Below are 18,529 nucleotides of genomic sequence, written 5' to 3' on the forward strand. Positions count from 1 at the left end.
TCAGATTTTGCGGAATCTAAATATGGAAACTAAATAATCAGATTCAGCAAAATCCGCTCGTTGACTGATTATATATTTTAAATTCTTTTAGTGATTAAAACATATACTTATATCATTAAAATATGAAAACATCTCAAAAACTAATTATTCAAAATTAGAAACTATAATGATTATAGATTTTAATTTTGCAGTGAATAAAATATATATATATATATATATAATTAGAATACAACAAAAACTACCGACAACATCACAAATTAGTTACAGCTTTCTCGTTCGTCTTCGTATGTGTAGTTTTATACATATTCAGAACGCAGAAGCTCCTCCATAAAAGTCTGCAGCTCATATCCTCAGTGTTATGTCACTTCAAATTTCCAACATCACCTGAAAGTCTAGATCCAAAATACACCGCCCACGTTGCATTCGCCGCTTCTACCCTTCGCTTTTCCCAGCTGCAATCGCCGGTCCCGCCACTGCATTCTCAGTTGCCACCGCCGTCACCGTAGCTTCCAGGTTCTCCTTTCTTTAAACAGACCTAATTCTTAAAAATAACCAAGCGATTTGGCAATGAAATTCATGATTTATTGTGTATGGTTCTGAAATTTTTAGTTGCTCTCCCACAGTTAAATCTATGGATAGTGCTTCAGACCAAAAAGAAGAAGAGAAAGAATTATATTGGTTAGTGCACGTTATCTTGCTTTTTATGTGTCTTACCTCGGTGATACGATTGATGAGGAGGATTAACTTGAATTGTGTATTTACCCAGGGAAAAAAAACCCGGTCTTTGATGCAAGACTTCAGTATTTCTCTTATCTTGACCCAAATAAGCATTCCCGAGAGCTACTTGTCTGGCTAGAAAATTTCTAGATTAGGAGTATTTTTTTTTTGCCCCTTTTTGGTCTGTCTTCGGTTTTAGGATAGTGCTTTCATTTGGGTTGTATTTTATGTCACACCACCCATATCAGGTGGCAATGTCTTAGCCGGCAAAGCAATGGAAATGCATCCAATTGATCAACTTCAATGCCAGCCGTCCCATCTTGGGTGGCTAGTGCTTTCATTTGGGAAGGAGGAAGAAGTTAAAGGAGGACATCTTCCCTTTTCTATTGGACAGTTGGATGAGAGTAACTCAATGCTACTGCTGGTGATGGATGAGAACCGAGTTCTATATCCATGCTACAGAATTTTGGTTCACAGGCTGTGTTTTTTTTTTTTCTTTAAATAAGAAATTAGCACGATTGGTTTTGAATTCGAAAGTAATGAATTCGTGTTTCAACTATTTTTAAGGGCGAAAACATTTGCTTTAATTGGTTATTGATCGTTGAGCTGAATTTTAGGGAATTGTGGTGTTGCACCTTGGTGCTGTGCCCTTTCTAATGGTGGATCTGTTCGGGCCTGAGGATGGAGGCTGTACTTTTTCCTTATTTTTTTAATCCTGTTTTTGGTTTTCCATTATGCTGACATAAATGACCACAGAAAATATATCAGGTGACTTTCACTTGGTATTTTCTGTGTGCTTAATCGCCTGATAATGGGCGTAATAGTGTAACATGTACACCTTTAAGATTTTGATGGTAATTGGAGATATTTAATAGTTTAGCTGCCAAAAATTTACTAGATTAATAGTTTAGTGGTCGTTTTAGTGTATTTTCCTAAGCTTTTTCTGTGGATAAATAACAGGAAGCAGTTTGTTTCATTGGCAACATATAGGTTCTGGTCTGTATCTTAGGCATTTATGAGACTAATATATGATTTTAACTTGTTCTTTCTTCAAGTATACGCATTGTCCATCTTTCCCGACTTGACTTCTCCTCAGCCATTTACAATTTTCTCTTATCAGGAAGTGAAATTGGAATGGGGCAAGGGGTTGGCTGAGAAACGAGACGCTGAAGCAAGGATGCAGGAATTAGAAGCTGAGAAAGACGAACTGTTTGCAAGAAGCAGGTACACAAGAAGAAAGATTTTCTTTTTTCTGGTTGTTTTAATTTGCATGTATTAGTTAGTACTATAAAAAAAAAAAAAAAAAAAAGTACATGAATCATTGCATCAAGAATCTGATCAATGCATAGAGCAACTTGCTAAGATATGCATCCTCAACAGCACGTTTCTTCTTCTCGCATATGGTTACTCAGCCAATGTGGAGAATGATTGCTTAAATTTTTTTATCTAGATTTTCACAAAAACTACTAATCGTCTCTTGCGCGCCTGCCTGATTTATTTTATGTTTTTTAATCCCTCGCAGAGATGACCCCCGAACTTGATAGAACGCTCAAGGAAAGAGTTAGATGGGGTGATCGGTCCTATGGCACATTTGGTCAAGGCAGTTTTCTGATTAAGTTCTGCTGTTTAATGGACTGGCCCCAAAGAAATTCTTTTGTGTGAACTCATCATTTACCATGTTGCAGTTGCTAGAGTTATTCGTTAAATTTAGTCCCAGTAATTATTTTGGGTGGTTTATGATCAAATGTTTGATCTTGTGCATCTACTGGGGTTTGAGAAACAAATGTTCAATAGAATGAAATGAGAAACAAGCTACAGAGAGGGAGGCGTGTTTGTGCTCTGCGTCAGACATGCGAGGAGTAGTAACCAGTATCATACGACACCTGGTGACGGGTTGAAACTACAGAAAAGACGAGGACAAGGGATTTATCAGTGGAAAACCAACGGAGGGTTGCCTTGCCTGTCGCCTGCTTCATTGACGGCCACGAATGAGATTAGACCTGGGGAATGGCAACTTTGTCTTGTATCCTATTCATGCTATTGCTTGCAGCTCTCTGCTGCAGAATTTTTATTCACTGCTAATACTACTTTTTCTTTTCTTTTTTTTTTTTTCCTTTGACCCCCCTATGGTACCGCCTATCGAATAATCTTTGCTTCGAGAATCTGGAAGTTTTGTGGAAGAAATTTTGCACCCTTCAAAACATAAAAAAGAATCTTAGCCGAGGGATTTTGATTCAACAATCTTTGTTTCAGCAAATTTAAGGAAATAAACTAAATAATTCTTCTTTTTATTACCAAAAATTAACTTGAGCAAATTACCCGCGTCTACCCGCGCCACTGCGCGGAAAGAGACGCAATTCCAATGAAACGTCACTATTAAAAGAAAAGTCACTATAGAAGAACTAGCTCTAAGCCTGACTCAGTAATTTTCAACGAGGCGATTTAGTTGTAAAATATCTGCCACCACTTGAAGAATATGAAGTAAATCTTTGTATTTTTTTTTTTTTAATTTACAGGCACAGATGGAAAAGCCATCGGTTAAAACTACGTGACTAGATTAAGACTCTTCCACTATTGTTTGGCCAAATGGCTTAATGTTACACGTATGGGAGCTCGGCACCAACCAATGGCTTCAAAGAGAATTGAACTCAGCACCAGATTCTTGAAATGGTTGTTGCATCAAGTCTGATCCTCCATCTTCATCTTGGGATAATATTGGTATATCCTACCAAGGATAAGCCGCGTAAGTTACGAGTCATCATCGAGAAAAAAGAATTACGGCATCCCACCACCGCCATGACCCCAATAAAACCAGAAACAAGTCGCAAAGCATAATCAAAGGAGAGGAGACCATTTTGGACCAGAGTACCAGAATCACTAAGCCATTTTTCCTTCCATTGCATAACAAAGCCAACTAGTGCTCATAAATCAACAAGAAATGATGGGGGCAAAAGGAAGAGAGGAGGGGGGAAGCGGCATGCTACTAACACCAGTTTTCATTTGCTTTACAACAGTAGCACTCTCACAACAAGCGGGATACCAATTACGCTTCTATCCTGAAAGGTCATGTCCTAAAAGTCCATGTATACCATACTGCGAAGGAGAAGCCATGTATTGCAATTGTTCAATTCTTAATCACTATATCAGAAAATCAAAGAAGATAAACTAGGGTTTTACATGATGCCAGTCAATACCTGTGTTTGCAACAATTGCTGCGATTGTTGGTCTTGGGCCGCAGGGCAGACCTGGGGTTGAGACATCCGGTAATAGGGTTCTTTTAGATCAAGTTTGCCCGTTGAAGTTTGGAGTATTCCACCTTGTTCAGCACCAGGGCCCCACATCTTAGCTATTAATGACACCAATAGAGTTTTTTCTTTTACTAACAAAAATATGGTAACATTGGCAACTAAGAGAAACTAAAATTATCACAAGTCCAAGTCAAGTAAATTGTAGAAGGAACTATAATGTCTAACCAGATAATGTCAGGTGAATTGTATAGCTCTGAGCAGTATGGGCAGCCAAGTGAAGTCGACCAGTTATTTCTTGTCCTGGCATGACATAAATTGGCTGAGATAAAACACAACGTAGCTGGTACCAGTGGGTGGTAGGTGAGCCAGGTGCTGTGCTCAGCCACCTCTGAACAGTGCTGCAGGCAAAGAAATTTTACACAATTGCTTTAAAATGCAATCAATAACTAGAATGACCACTGAAGAGACAAAAACGGAATGGCTTACCTTCCATTAAATAGTACATCAAACCAGCAAGCCAAACCATGAATTCGAGTGCCAACAGAAGACACAAATTTTAAAGGGATGTCTATGTCATATAATTCTTCCTCCTGAAATACGATTGAGATTTTACATTATCCTCATGATGCCAATCAGGGATCAAATCAAAGCCAATTTTTCTTCCTTCATGTAAACACCCCAGCATATTCAAGGTATAACAGGACCCTTCTTCACCTAATTAAATTGAAAGAAATTGGGGGTACGACTGGACCATTGCTTGGTAAAGAGCACGTAACTTGCAGCAGCAGAGATTTTACTAGTACCTTGATTGAAGTGAAGTTTATCACATGAGAGATTGCAGGAGCCACTAATAACCTTGGATCAAAAGCATCAACCACAGGCTGTAGCAAACAGGATGCAGGTTGTGAGTAGAAGAAAGCACATAATTGATAAGGCAAAAATTAAAAACCTATTCTCTCCAAAGAAAAGACAAATAGAGGGTTTACCAATAATAAAGAAAGGGAGACTGATGGATAGTTTACTACAAAATAGGGCAGAGAAGTGACAGGAAAAAATTTTCAGAGATGGACGAGAACAAAAATAAAAATTTCTTCTCAAGACTTGGAAGAAAAATGCAGATGTTTATGAGTCCCACCAAACCAGCAAGTCCAATAGGATGGCTGAAGTTAATGTAACATATTTTGAGTCTACAGAAAATTTTGCACAAGCTAAGATATAGCACACATTGATCATGAATGCAAGCTTTTCTCATCACCTCCTTTTACTTGACATTGTTCACTGAAAATGCACTTCTATTTCCAAAACCCCTTCCTTCATTTTGATTTGAAGATTATCAGCTAAAAGTTTTCCAACTAGTCACAGAGGTTATAGGAAATTAAATAGCAAAGAACCTGCAACAAATTCTGCTAAAGGCAAACCATAACAAAGTCCAAAATCATATACTCTTGAGAGGTTCTTTAATAACATAGACATGTTAATATTGATCAGACATTTCTACATTTATAACATAGCTCTAACTTGTATTGGTGTTCAAAACACCCTCCTCAGAACATCAAAAAAACAGTTGAGTAAAAAAGGAAAATCAACAAGATAAACCATAAATAAGTCCAAATTCAATACTCTAAGAAATAAAAAAGTTAGACCTGTGAAAAGTATCCTTGGAATGCAGATCCATGTAACGATGTCAAATTAACACCATAATAGTTTTGCTGCTGCCAAAAGAGAGCCTAGAAGACAAGAAATGAATGGAAATTCATGGTAAGGTATGTGTTGTCAAAGGACAGTAAAATTAACCATGACACTAGGACCACTTCGAAAAAATTACAGACTTTTTGTATTCCCCCCCACCCCCCCCCCCCAGGGGGTTCACCCAGTAATGAGCAAGTAGGTAACAATACACCTCAAATGTATACCTTATTCGCAATTTCTATGTATAAATATTCATCACTGAAAGGAGCCATGTGTATTCTGCAAAAGCAAACAAGTCAAGCAATCATACTGCTACACTGGATGAGAAAAGAAGCCTCATCAACCTCTGAGGTAAACAGAGACCTAGAAGGCCTTAACATGCTAGAAAATGGGTACATATGGCTGGAAAAGGTCTATCTCAACATATTTGACAAAACTTCGGATTACATGGATAATGTGTGTTGCTTAGCAGCAGCAGATGACTATGCTTAGTAAAGAAAAGAAAGCAACAAAAACAAAGTTCTCGCAAATTAAGAAATAGTTGATGCTTCTTTTGAAATTCATTTGCTAGAATGTCGTGCAGTAAATCAAGAATAAGTAAACATTTGAACCAAGATTTGACCTTTCCATTTGTCTAGGACAAAATGTGAACAAAATCATGTGTGTTGCTTAGCAGCAGCAGATGACTATGCTTAGTAAAGAAAAGAAAGCAACAAAAACAAAGTTCTCGCAAATTAAAAAATAGTTGATGCTTCTTTTGAAATTCATTTGCTAGAATGTCGTGCAGTAAATCAAGAATAAGTAAACATTTGAACCAAGATTTGACCTTTCCGTTTGTCTAGGACAAAATGTGAACAAAATATACTCATATTAAGGCAGTTAAATTGTATCTCTACCCATAAATCTGCTAACTGATTTTGTTAACCTAAAAATGCTTCTTATTTTTTCTTTTTGGGTGGGGGAGGGAAGAAAATTTAGTTTTTAGATAGAATGACAAGTAAAGAGTGCCTTGGTTGTAATAGTCTCTAGAACACTGCTTTTACAAACTGAAATTACCTTCCCACTGCAGGGAACATTTTTCCATTTGGAACAAGGAAACGGTCTCTTGCAATCACATAGGACTCGAGCATTCTCTCATTGACCAGCAAAGTGCCTGCATGAGGGAATCCTTCTCGTCAAATAGATGGTAAACATATTAATATTCATCACAATAGCCCAATAAAGAAAAAGGCCACATGTGCCTCAAGTATTGCATGCGCTGGATGGGAAGTAATAACATAAGATTTATTTGACAAGGGCAATCAAACTTTAACTTCACCGCCCTGCTGGGGGGAGACACACACACACGCACAGGGGTGAACAAAAAGGAGCATGCTGCCGTCCCATGCATTACGATAACAACATTCATGACTAAAAAATGCAGACTAGTCAGCTAAAGGCAATAGGAGAGGAAAGGAATCTGCAAAAAAAAAAAAAATTAAAATAACAAGTATGAAAAAGAAAAGATGCCAAACTCCTCAGCCACAACTCAGCAATCAATTTTTTCCCTTTTTTTTCTTTTTGGTCTTTTCTTTTGGTGAGAAGGGGCTGTGTGTAAACAAATTCAAGGTACATGCTGAAGACCCAAAATGAAGACAGAGGAAACTTCTAAAGGGACTTGGAAAATGAAGATGATGAACGTCAATGCATAAAAAGCAGACAATTAACAGTTTTGAAATTCATCTCTTCCATCTCAGACCACTAGTCATTCAGTATGGCATTGCAATGACAAGAACCAGGAACCTCATCTACTAGATCTCCTTTCGAGTATGACAAAGTGAACTTACCCATAGGCTCAGATATCAAGATGTCAGCTTTCTCAGGTAATTCAACTTCTTCAACTTTGCCCTTGATTACCTATTATAATATAGATGGGAATATTAACTTCCAATTGTATTATATAACAGCTAATAATGATTCTCACCGACAAATCAAATGCCAAGACAAGCACTCACAGTAATTCTTTGACTAAGTATTGGATTCCCAGCAATAAGTTTACGCGCATATTCTGCCATTTCAGACGCTTCAACAGCATAGACATGTTTTGCACCAGCCTGTGAGAGAGAGAGTGAGCAAGCTGCCAAAACAACTCTTCATATCGTTTCTCACAAAAGGAACCACAATAAAGAGCAAATGTTTCTGAGAGATACAAGTAATTAGGAAAACCTGGGCAGCAAATAGGGACAAAATGCCACTACCAGCACCAACATCAACAACTACACGGCCAAAAAAGTCGGCACGGTTCTCAATGACAGCAGCATAATATGTTCCTGAAACATACAAATTATTAATGGCACGGCTTCATAGTTTAAGAAAAAACAAACAAAAGGGGAAAAATTTTAGCATTATCATTACAACTCTTGCTTTAAGTATCAGCATCGTGCTGCAACTAAATGAAATTCCAGAAAAGATGTTCATACTGATTTTCCATCTGTCTTGATTTACATACAGCAAGAAACACACTTCAATTGCTAAGGTTTCAGCTCAGAAATCGCAGAACAGGCTATTGCACAATTTTAATTACTTATATACATATTATTACGAATATATGTTACATATCAAGCTTGTCAGCTATGAATGCCTAATCCATTAGAGGGAATTTTGTAACGACGAGAGGGATTGCTAGGTGTATAACAGAAAGAATGGTTGAAACAGGAACTCACAAAACAAAAAGGAAGAAAAAGCTAAAATGAGGTGAAATTCATTACATTAAGCCAAGCAAGGGCACAAGCCCAACCATGTTAAGACAGCCTAATTTTTATTCGACCATGGCCATGTACATCATGCATTAAATTAGCAGCTTAATAAGGATCCTATTTAGTAGCAACATATACCTTGTTCAAACAAAATATCAACATAGATGAGGTTGAAGGAATACAAAATTACAGATTACAATTCTAACCTGTTCTCACATAATCCTGCAACATATTTTGCTGATGCAATAGTTGCCCATAATAGTGGAAGTACATTTTAGCAGAAGATGCCTCTATTTTGCTATCAAATTTGCTTTGTGATGCCAACACAGTCCCATTTGGCAAATGTGAGGCTGAAAGAAAAAGAATGAGTGCCAAATTAAGTTATTGTTCTTAGCCAATATCAAACATCTAAAAATTACAGGAATCAAAGTAATGATAAAGAGCCCATCTCTTATCTAAAAGTCTCAAGGAACTGCCTCTAAATGCAAATTGAAAATGCAATATCATTTGAAATGCAGTTTGTCCCAATGAAAAATTATGTATACAAAATGAAGCAAAAAGTCCAAGTTTGATACACTATCCTAACCATTGAATGCATCAGAAGAAACAACCTCACCCACAACAGACAAAAGAGGAGTTCAGTCATGTGAAACAGAAGATGCATGCAATATGCAACTAAAGTCAACATGCCAGTCCATTCTCCAAAACTCATAGATAAATATCAAAACAGACCTTGAAAAACCACTTCTTTCTTCCATTGATCAAATGCACAATGGAAGGCCCTACTTTCCTCCTCGTTTCTAAATTGAATGGTGATTCCCCTTGAATAGGTTTTCTGGTTCAAAAGCACAAAGTCAACACAAGGACATCTGATAATGCAAGGGCAGCTTCCACAATAATGCCAAGCACAAGAGAATTATATTTCTTTTCCAGTTTATTTGTTGGTATCAAATAAAAGAATTTATACTACAAGTAAATTCTTTGTTAAGGCTTTTATAAAATAGTTGAAGAACTATTTCATCTGGCAAGATCAATTTGAAACCTTACTGCATGATTAGTAAAATAATGCTCAAAGTTCACAACTTTAATCCGCAATTGCACCACAAAATAGTCCATATATCCAAGGTTATACAGTACAGTGCACACACACACATGCACAGAAAGAGAGAGAGAGAGAGAGAGAGAGAGAGAGAGAGGATGTTAGCCTGATAGTCACAGAAATTGGATCAGAAAAGATGCCAACAACCCCCCCCCCTTCCGGGGTTCTTTTAGTACAATGCAGATCTGGAAGATTAAAACTTTCAAGATCCTTAGCATGTCTAGTCAAAAATTTTGGGACAATGTCCCAACTTGCAGGTCTCGGGAACTACAAGTTGAATGTGTAGGCATACCAGGGTCAACGGGTGTCAAATCAGATACCAAAAATCAGTCCGAGCTTGTAAAACATGGCCATTCTTTTAAGATGAAAAGAAATCAGAAGTCCACCATTGTTGAACAGCTCAAGTAAATTTAAAATGTAGAAAACTATTCCATATAATGCACGGTTCATAAAAGTAAATGAGAGTTGATAATCAGTAACTTGTACCTCTTTATTACTTTCCGAAGCTTCTTGTATGCACATTGACTGAACTTGGCTTAGTTTAAAAAGCTGGCAAAAACGAAAAGAAAATAAAACGATTCACGCTTCAAGAGAATTGCAAGCAAGTCTCAACAGTCAGATGACATTACTACAAATGTTAAAGTTTTAGGCTTTTCACCACCTTTTCTATTGCTTTAATTAACTTCTATTTGCAATTTCTCAAGATAAAAATTGATGAAGGAAAACAGCATCACACAAATTCCTTAAGATCTATCGCAAAAACACCTCCGACTTTTACTCTAACACACCATGGAACGAGTTAGCAAAACAGGACATCTACAGCTCTAAGCTACTTAAATAGACATTAAACTTAAACAAAAAAAATAATAAACTTTACACCTTCTTTCAAAATCTTAGTAGCATTGTTGCCTTCGATGAAAGGACATTCCTCGAGTTATAATTTTTTTTTTAACCATAAAATACTTTAAAAATATGTCCTTTTTTCCCAGCTAAAACTTCCAAACTTTAAATTGCAAAATAATATTTCACACACACAAAACAAACAATACAATCTCTCTCTATTAATGAAACATCCTAAATGTGGAGCTTGCACTCCCCAAGCTATATCTCAAATATAGAATTTACACGAATATAAAGGAAAACCAAAAAAACTTGCCTGAGTGCAACGAAGATCGAAATGAGGCAATAAATTAGATTCAGAATCTTCACCAAACCGAAGCTCCGCCACTCCATTATTAAACCTAAACCGCCCAATCACGGGAGAAGAACTCGAAGACGATGACGCCGGTACCTCCGTTATTGAAGCGACATTAAATTCTTCGTTTTTCACTAGCTCTTTCCCCTCTTCTACAACCGGAACCTCCATTTTTCAATTTCTCTAAAATTCGGAGCTTTATTGGAATTAGTTCTGTATGAATAAGAATTGGGGGGTGTTCGTGTGTGTACAAATGTGTATACGTATATATCCGTATGTATAGGATGACAGAGAAAATCTAGGGTTTAAGAGAAGACTGACTGACTGACAGAAGGTGACAAAGTAGTGGGGCGGTTCTAGTGCCGCAACAGCTTTCTTGTACTGGAACTCTACCACCTTGTTTAGGACTAGTGTCTTTTTTCTTTTTTCTTTTTTTTCCTTTTTTATTATCCAACACGATAGATTCTATTCTACGTCTATCTCTACTTTATACTAAAAGTCTATATTAGGAAGAACGAAGGATCCAAAAGGGTCAGGAGGTAACCTGAGGAGACTGGACTACCGCCAGTAGATTCTACTCTACATCTACACCTACTTTTACTTTTTACTTTATACTAGAAGTTTATACTAGAAGTCCTACTTTGGAAGAAAGGAAGGATTCAAGGGAGTCAGGAGGAAAATTCGAAGGAACTAAACCAACACCAGTTTAGACGGATATCTATATTGCTACCCTATACTAGGAGTCCTACTTTATAGTTTATACTAGGAGAAAGGAAGGACCCAAAAGGGTCAAGCGGAAAATCTGGGAGAGTAAACCACTATCGATCTAAATAGATATCTATACACCCGCTGGTAAAATATTTTAAGAAAATTCTGAATTTAAAATGCAAGCCAGGGATATGATTTCTTGACCTACGTCCAAGTAAAACCTTAAGCCTCTCTTGATAGCCAACTACTCTAAAGTAATTGATTATTTAAGACTAGTGTCTAAGGCACACACGTTCACATATGCAACTAATGAAAGTAATTTGTGTTTGAATATATTTGAAATTATTATTATTTTCACAAAAAGTAGTTTTATGCTGTAATGGTAAATATGTAGAAAATTCACTAAAATAAAATATATAAAAAATAATTATTATTTATTGATAATTCATATAACCATAATTGATAGTTGCTAATAAAAATTAAGGTTCATTAAATAATATATTCAATCAAAACTCCGATCACTTTTCCCTATAGATAGCAATGGGGTGTGTATTAGCAAAAAAAGGGTTTAGCTTTACTGCTAATTCGCAGTATTTCTTATATAAGACTGTAATTAATTAATTGTTTACAAGAAAATTCGGACATCTTAGCATACGCTTTAGAACTAATTCTCTGTTGGTGCTTTTCTTGTTTGAACGCACAGCAGTTTATCGTTTTTGCTTTTCAAAGGTATACTTCTGAATAGTGTAGCGTAGTGTAGGTTCACCATACAGATTAAGTCATCCCAATCAATCTTATAGGAGCAGAAAGCACAAAAGCGAAGCTGTAGGTTATACCAATCGCAACAAAAAAGCTAGTGCTTATGGAATATATATCAGGGGGGGATGCAATGGAAAAAGCATGGCGCTTTAACAGAGCATAACTTGAACCAGTCATCTTCCTTTTGAAGCAGTACTCATGATGAAGTCCGTGGAATTGGATCCTCAAAGCTTGTTTCAAGCTGTGTGATTATGTATCCTCGTGCTGGTTAGTCTTTTTTTTAATCCTATCAGTCAAAACAAAACAGATTAGTTCATTGTCTAGGCAAATGGGTTGGTTCATCATCATTCACGCACATTTTTGGTATCAGTCAATAATAATATTTTACAACTACAAGCTACCCACGAAATGCCTGAAATCAAACTTCTTGGTGGTTTCCCGAGTGTTCTAACAAAAGAAAAGACTGAAATCACAGCAGCAAGAAGCTAAACCATGATTCATCTTTTCTCCATCTGTCGGCCGCATTGTGAAAAGACAAAAAAGGAAAAGGGCCAAAAGCAAAAAAGTGAACTAAAATAAATCCATAAACCACTCAGTTTTCTATCTGACTTCAACCAGTTTATCACATCACCAAAGGCCAACTGGCACCTGACCTTTGGCTCATGGCGTATTATCATCAGCTTCAGCAATTGCATTCATTATTTCGCGGCGCCCATGCTCTAAGACCACAGAGCCTGATCTTATCAAACGTGGCCTTTATTCCTAGTGCCGCAAAGAACAAAATTATACTATATACAGAAACTCTTCTGTGGAGTAACCTTTTCCATTCAACTTCAAAAAGCGAATACTACTGTGTATTTGTCACTGTTTTCTCCATGTTAGTCAGGCAGCAGTACTACTAGGTTTCAAGCTTATGCTTAACAATCCAAATACATAACAATTCTTGCGTCCTTGATACTCGGGCATCTATGCGCACTGTGCAAATTTCAAGCCTCAAACTCTTTGAGAGTTAAGCCAACATAACAGCTTAGTCCATCAAGGTATTATCGGTTACCGCATCACAGGCTGATCAACGACATAGCATATTGCTGCAATTACCCAGCAGAGTTCATCGCAACCATTTGCAGTGAATCGTAAGGATCAGAGAAAGTCTACAACCATGTCAGATACTGACTATCACACTGTTTAGAATTCTGTTCCATTTTATTCCAATAACAAACAACAGGCATACATACATACAGCAGAAACAGGTCCATTTGTTAGCCAAGCACCTTCTTTCCAGCCTTCAGCTGTTGTGTAACAGTCGCACGTTAAATGAACTAAGCCATAATTCTAATCCAAATATCAAGACAAGGAAGAAAGAACCAAGATCAGGAACACATTTGAGACGTTCAATCGGCTGATATTCTGTCTCCATCTACAGATCCAATTCAATTTCAAAGATTTAGAAACTTGTCAATAATATTAGGAATGCCAGAACTCTATTTGCAGCAGAGACAGACACCTTAAAAATGGTCAACAAAGTTTCACCAATAAGCTTGACAAACACAACAGGTCGATCTCAAACTGCTTCCAATATGGACATTGCCCCGTCAATTCACCAAATTTTGTTAGCCTATTGTCACTAATGGATTCGGAAACCAATCTTGTCAGCAAAAGTTGTTCAAGACGAATTTGATGGTGTCTCTATTCCCTTAAAGTTGATATCAGTATCAAAACTCTACCTTACATCCAACATATTCTGGGCAATACCCAACTTGTAAGCAGACCTAATACAGACGTTCCAGCGCTCAGGCAAGTTCAGGAGCAGCAACAAAAGTTTATCAAAATAACAGATGGTGGAAAAGCAGAAAACGACATGCCTTGAAGTCATTAGGAGTCCAGCCTACTAATAACTGAGAAGAAATGAAGTCCATCCACCAAGCTTCTCACATTCTTCCTCTTATGGAACTATTACAACATGCATATACATAACTGCTTCCAGTGTTAAAATTATGCTAATTAATCAGTAGTATTGAACTTGCAGCTCATAAATGAATATATAGAACAAAGTATTACCAAATTACCTATAAAAAACTGGTGTATTCACAGAGCAGTTGATTCAAATATCACAAGCTTCTGTTACAAACCTTAGGCAACTTGTGTGTGCCGCAATATTTTGTCAACTTAATCCTGTCATGTTCATCATACTAGACAGTGGCTTATTGGGCATGTTCAATCACATACTTCATCAGTTTAAAGCCTTTCATTGCTTGCGCTAAGGTATAATATGACAGAAACTCAAAACACTTGAAAGATGTGATGTGCCATCGTATGACAAGCGTATTTCACAACTTTCTGCTACTAGAAACACCCAAATGAATCAGATAATAGACAATTGACAGACAACCATAACATATTAATGGTTTAGATTATGCTAAGGAACCAAATATAGACAAGCAACCAAATTCTATAAAAAGGAGTACATTACTATGAATCACGCTCACCACCTAATGATGGACTAAATTCCATAAGTGCAAGTTGATGAACTATTGGACTACATTCAGTGATCCATTAAACGCACTGTCCAGGAAACAGAAAATGCAACCCAGAAGACGCATTTCCTTAGATATTGCATTAATTGAAGTATACTGCCAAAGTTAACAGCTAATACAAATTCTGACTATGCTTTCATTAAGACTATTTCACATAAAGATTGCGACAAATAAAGGAATACAAGAACCAGAGCTCTAGACGAGTGAGAGACAACAACAAAATACAAAATGACATGTATTATGATTAACAGTCCCCCAAAAAACAAAAATAAGGCAGATAGGGCAACCTAATCTTGATTCCAAATCTACCCCTCCAATGCGCACCTAAGAAGCAGAAACCTTAACAGCTTTAAATGCAGGGTGAAGTAGCCCAAGCTCATCTTGCACTTCAAGAGGATTACTTGTCTCATTCCGTGTCCTTTTGACTTTCCGACTAGCAAGTGACTTGTGAGTGAATCCATACATCTGAAGAATCTGATTGTCTGCAAAATTATGTGCACGATCCATCTGCTTCAAACACCTCTCAACTGAATAATCCCCAAACTTTCCACAAGGCTTGCAACCGACAAAGTGAGTCACAAGTGGCCACCGATGATCGCCCAGACCAGGATGATAATTCTCAATCATTTCCTCGTATCGATCCACTAAAATTCCCCAATAACCGTGCAAATAATAAGCACTCTCAAGGTACACCTTCTCGGCCCACTTCTCCCTCTGAGTTGTCAATATATAAACCATAGCAGACTGGTCATCAGCTTCAAAAACCGGTCTATCCTTAAGCTCCCTAGTCAGAAGCTCTCCAGCTTCATCCCTTATCTTGCCTTTAGGACCCATAGGTGCCCAAGTATCAAGAATATCCAAAGACCATTGACAGTTCCTCAACAAAAAGCTACCAGTATTCAGCCCAATCCAATTCCTCTGGTCATAAACCATTTCATTCCACCCGTGCATCACGAAATTATGATCCTTATACCTCTCCCATGGCAATTCAAACGCCATATCCGTAAACATAGCATCACTATCCATCCACCAGAGAAACTCAACCTCAGGATGCGAAAGCAAAAGCTTCCTGATCAATGGCAATTTCGCCCAAAACCCAGACATCTCCGCATCAAGCAGGGCAAAATTATAGAAAATCTCAATCCCATGTAGCCTACAATAATCAATCTTATTCTTTATCGATTTCAACAAGTAATGATCCCCAACAGGATTCTCACAGGGCTTAGGCGACGAACCAGTAACCAACAACACCCTAGGCTTATTGGGTGCTACAAAATTCCGAAAGTTGGGATTTTTCTTCAGCCATTCAGCTCTCTGCTGATCCCAATTCGATATTTTCGGGCCCAAACTATAGGGCTGATTGGGATCTCTCTTGTACACTACCTCATCACCGTCATCTTCATCAGCGATTATCCTTTTAATATCGAAATCAGCATAACTATTGGTATCAGAAGCACCATTATCCGTGGCAGTAAAGGTTTGCCGGGCCTCTTCAAGAACACGGCGGGGCTCAGCTCGCCGGCGGATGTAAGAAAAGGTTTCCCGGATGTCATTAAGGTCCTGCTCGGGTGTGCCAAATTTTCCAGCACCCAGATTAGCTCTTAAAACGATGACCGTAAGAAACAGGCAAAGAAGTGTGAGCTTCCCATTTCTCAAGAGCCTCTGCATTTGCCTAGCTCGACGCGGGCTCAAGCATCTTTCCAGCATCTTTTTCTTCTTTAGGAGGAAAGATCAAACAGTACGTGATAATTCAAAGTCTAGTACTACGAAATAATAAATGTTAGGAGCGATTGTCAGACAATGGAGATGGGTTTCATTGGAAAAGTGGAAATATAGGAGATATTAAAAAAAAGAAGAAGAAGAATATGATAATGGGTTTCTATTCTAGCCTTTGGTTGAATTACCAAATTGAGATGTGTGAGGGGTTTGAAGAAAGTAGAGCTAGGGTATGAATTTGCGGTACGGGATAGGGTAAAGGGATTGTTGGGCGAGTGGTGATTGGGTGGGGGTGGTGTCGGTGAAGAGAGTGAGAGGCGAGATTTGAAGGAAGCTGGAGAGAAAAGAATATGGAAAGAAGGTGATTATTATTAGAAAGGAAAGGAGAGAACAGCTGTGTGTGTGTGTGAGAGAGAGAGAGAGTTGGGTTCGGACAGAGGGAATATGTCCACATTACTACTACCTTTTTAGGAGGGTTGAATAGCGAAAACAATTCTCTAACTTTTTCTTACCCCCACAACTTCTGTTTTCATTTAATTGGTCCTCGAACTTCTATTTAGGTGCTAATTCCGTCCCCCAATAGTTGCTTGACTCGATATATGCATAAGAGTTCATTTGAACTTCTCAGTTTCTTTTTCAAAATATTTTTCCATCATAAACATGTTGTTAATAAAATTTCTACCTGGAATATACAAATTACAAAAAATTGTCACAATATTAGCCTAATTTTTCTTTCCAATAATCTTCAATGCCATGCAGATTCAAAGGGCATGATTTGGATCACACATTTGAAATAAAATCTTCTTTTTAAAAAAAAAAATTTTGGTCAAATTTAAGATGGAGACCTTGATTGATTAAAGATTCAATTATATTATGGAAGTAACACTTTTTATCATAGTCTATTATTTACTTAACAGATTTAAAATACCAAGAAAAGAGTAAATAAGATTAGCACCACTTGTAAGATGACCAATGGTTTCTACATATGCACCTTGCATCAATCAGAAGTGTTATTCTTTCTTTTCATTTGGGGAAGCAACTACAAGGGGGACAGAGTTAACACAGAAACAAAAATTTTGAGGACCAATTTAAGTGAAAATAATAGCTGAGCGACTAAACAAATTTCAGTGAAAAGCTAGAGGCCTATCTTAGTTATTTTCCCATTGTTAAGGATTTCATTTTGTTTGTTGTTCAAACGAAACGAGTAGATTAAGGTAATGAGGGCTCGAAGTTTGAACGTGAACTTTTACGCGTACGAGAGTGGGGACTTAGCCATCACATCAGCGTGGTATGTCTCTCAGCCTTAGTTGTCCGGCGGGTCCCGTCATCATGTGGTGGAACGGATCAAATACAAACCAGATACAGCCAACAGAAAGCGCGACGTTTTACCTTATTGGAGTTTTTTTTGCCCCGGACCCAAGTTGACTTGTCTATACACGTTGCACGTAGAGTTGTTAACTCAATCGAGTAGCTCGAAAGATCGTTAAGGCTCGAGCTTGGCTCGTTAATTTTGATAATTAACGAGTCGAGTTCGAACTCGAAACATGCTCGTTTAGTTAACGAGTCGAGTAAGCTCGTTAGATCTCGTTAATGAAAGGCATATTTATTATTTTAGAAATCAAAATTATAAAAATTTAAAATTATAAGTTTTTATTAAGGTTAATTTGCACAAGCTCGAGCTCGAGTCACATGTACATTTAACAAGTCGAGTTCAAACACATTTTAAAGCTCGTTTTCTTAACAAGCTCGAGCTGAGCTCGGCTCGAATTAAACTCGAGTCAAGCTTTGCAGCCAAATGCTCGGCTCGACTCGACTCGATTAACAGCTCTAGTTGCATGCCGATGCCTTGAATCTCTTTTTTTTTTTTTGGGTACTAAAATACTAATGATTAATTTTTTCTATATTGACAGTATTTTAAATAAATAATAATTATATAAATTTAAAATTCAACTTTTATACGTGTGTCATGAATCTAACTGTGATAAGAATAAATAATAATTGTATAAATTTTGAATTTAAAACTCAACTTTTACACGTATGTCATAAATCTAACTGTGATAAAATATATACTGTCAGTCGGTATATATAAAATTTACGCAAATATTAAAAGTAAAATCATATTTGCTTGA

General features: G+C 37.2%; 2 protein-coding genes and 1 long non-coding RNA gene across 7 annotated transcripts; 1 reads left to right on the plus strand and 2 right to left on the minus strand.

The window, feature by feature from the left end:
- The first annotated feature begins 194 nt into the window (after nucleotides 1–194).
- On the plus strand, nucleotides 195–2,821 carry LOC113733967 (uncharacterized). Of its 3 annotated transcripts, XR_011841379.1 has the most exons (5): nucleotides 195–513; nucleotides 624–678; nucleotides 767–800; nucleotides 1,838–1,941; nucleotides 2,240–2,821. It is a non-coding gene; the product is annotated as an uncharacterized lncRNA (long non-coding RNA). The 3 variants fall into 3 exon arrangements; XR_003459185.2 differs by lacking the exon at nucleotides 767–800 and having other exon boundaries at nucleotides 202–513; XR_003459187.2 differs by lacking the exons at nucleotides 624–678; nucleotides 767–800 and having other exon boundaries at nucleotides 209–513.
- Nucleotides 2,822–2,984: 163 nt separating this feature from the next.
- Nucleotides 2,985–11,146, minus strand: LOC113733966 (probable histone-arginine methyltransferase 1.3). 3 transcript variants are annotated; one of them, XM_072081692.1, is made up of 16 exons: nucleotides 11,005–11,146; nucleotides 10,645–10,866; nucleotides 9,975–10,037; nucleotides 9,122–9,224; nucleotides 8,596–8,739; nucleotides 7,860–7,963; nucleotides 7,649–7,747; nucleotides 7,481–7,550; nucleotides 6,711–6,807; nucleotides 5,879–5,933; nucleotides 5,609–5,692; nucleotides 4,769–4,846; nucleotides 4,452–4,555; nucleotides 4,191–4,363; nucleotides 3,912–4,063; nucleotides 2,985–3,442 (listed from the first exon to the last, which is right to left on the minus strand). In XM_072081692.1, exons 2-16 carry the CDS (start codon nucleotides 10,852–10,854, stop codon nucleotides 3,350–3,352), a joined length of 1,629 nt encoding a protein of 542 aa, XP_071937793.1. In that variant the 5' UTR covers nucleotides 10,855–10,866; nucleotides 11,005–11,146; the 3' UTR covers nucleotides 2,985–3,349. The 3 variants fall into 3 exon arrangements, with proteins under 3 accessions (XP_071937793.1, XP_027116025.1, XP_071937794.1); XM_027260224.2 differs by having other exon boundaries at nucleotides 10,645–11,142; XM_072081693.1 differs by having other exon boundaries at nucleotides 3,422–3,810; nucleotides 10,645–11,145.
- A 3,569-nt stretch (nucleotides 11,147–14,715) lies between these two features.
- Nucleotides 14,716–16,822, minus strand: LOC113733968 (xyloglucan 6-xylosyltransferase 2). Its single transcript, XM_027260225.2, has one exon. The coding sequence runs from the start codon at nucleotides 16,389–16,391 to the stop codon at nucleotides 15,009–15,011; it is 1,383 nt and encodes a 460-aa protein (XP_027116026.1). The 5' UTR covers nucleotides 16,392–16,822; the 3' UTR covers nucleotides 14,716–15,008.
- Nucleotides 16,823–18,529: the final 1,707 nt, after the last annotated feature.

The sequence above is a fragment of the Coffea arabica genome, chromosome 3c (assembly GCF_036785885.1).
Source record: "Coffea arabica cultivar ET-39 chromosome 3c, Coffea Arabica ET-39 HiFi, whole genome shotgun sequence".
Lineage (NCBI taxonomy): Eukaryota > Viridiplantae > Streptophyta > Magnoliopsida > Gentianales > Rubiaceae > Coffea > Coffea arabica.

What these genes read in the sequence shown, in the direction of transcription:
- LOC113733966 (XM_072081692.1), bottom strand. Translation starts at nt 10,854, where the DNA reads ATGGAGGTTCCGGTTGTAGAAGAGGGGAAAGAGCTAGTGAAAAACGAA. An exon ending in CTTGATATCTGAGCCTATGG is followed by an intron (nt 6,808 to 7,480) that starts GTAAGTTCACTT and finishes TCCCTCATGCAG; the next exon opens with GCACTTTGCTGGTCAATGAG. An exon ending in ACATAGAAATTGCGAATAAG is followed by an intron (nt 5,693 to 5,878) that starts GTATACATTTGA and finishes CTTGTCTTCTAG; the next exon opens with GCTCTCTTTTGGCAGCAGCA.
- LOC113733968 (XM_027260225.2), bottom strand. Translation starts at nt 16,391, where the DNA reads ATGCTGGAAAGATGCTTGAGCCCGCGTCGAGCTAGGCAAATGCAGAGG.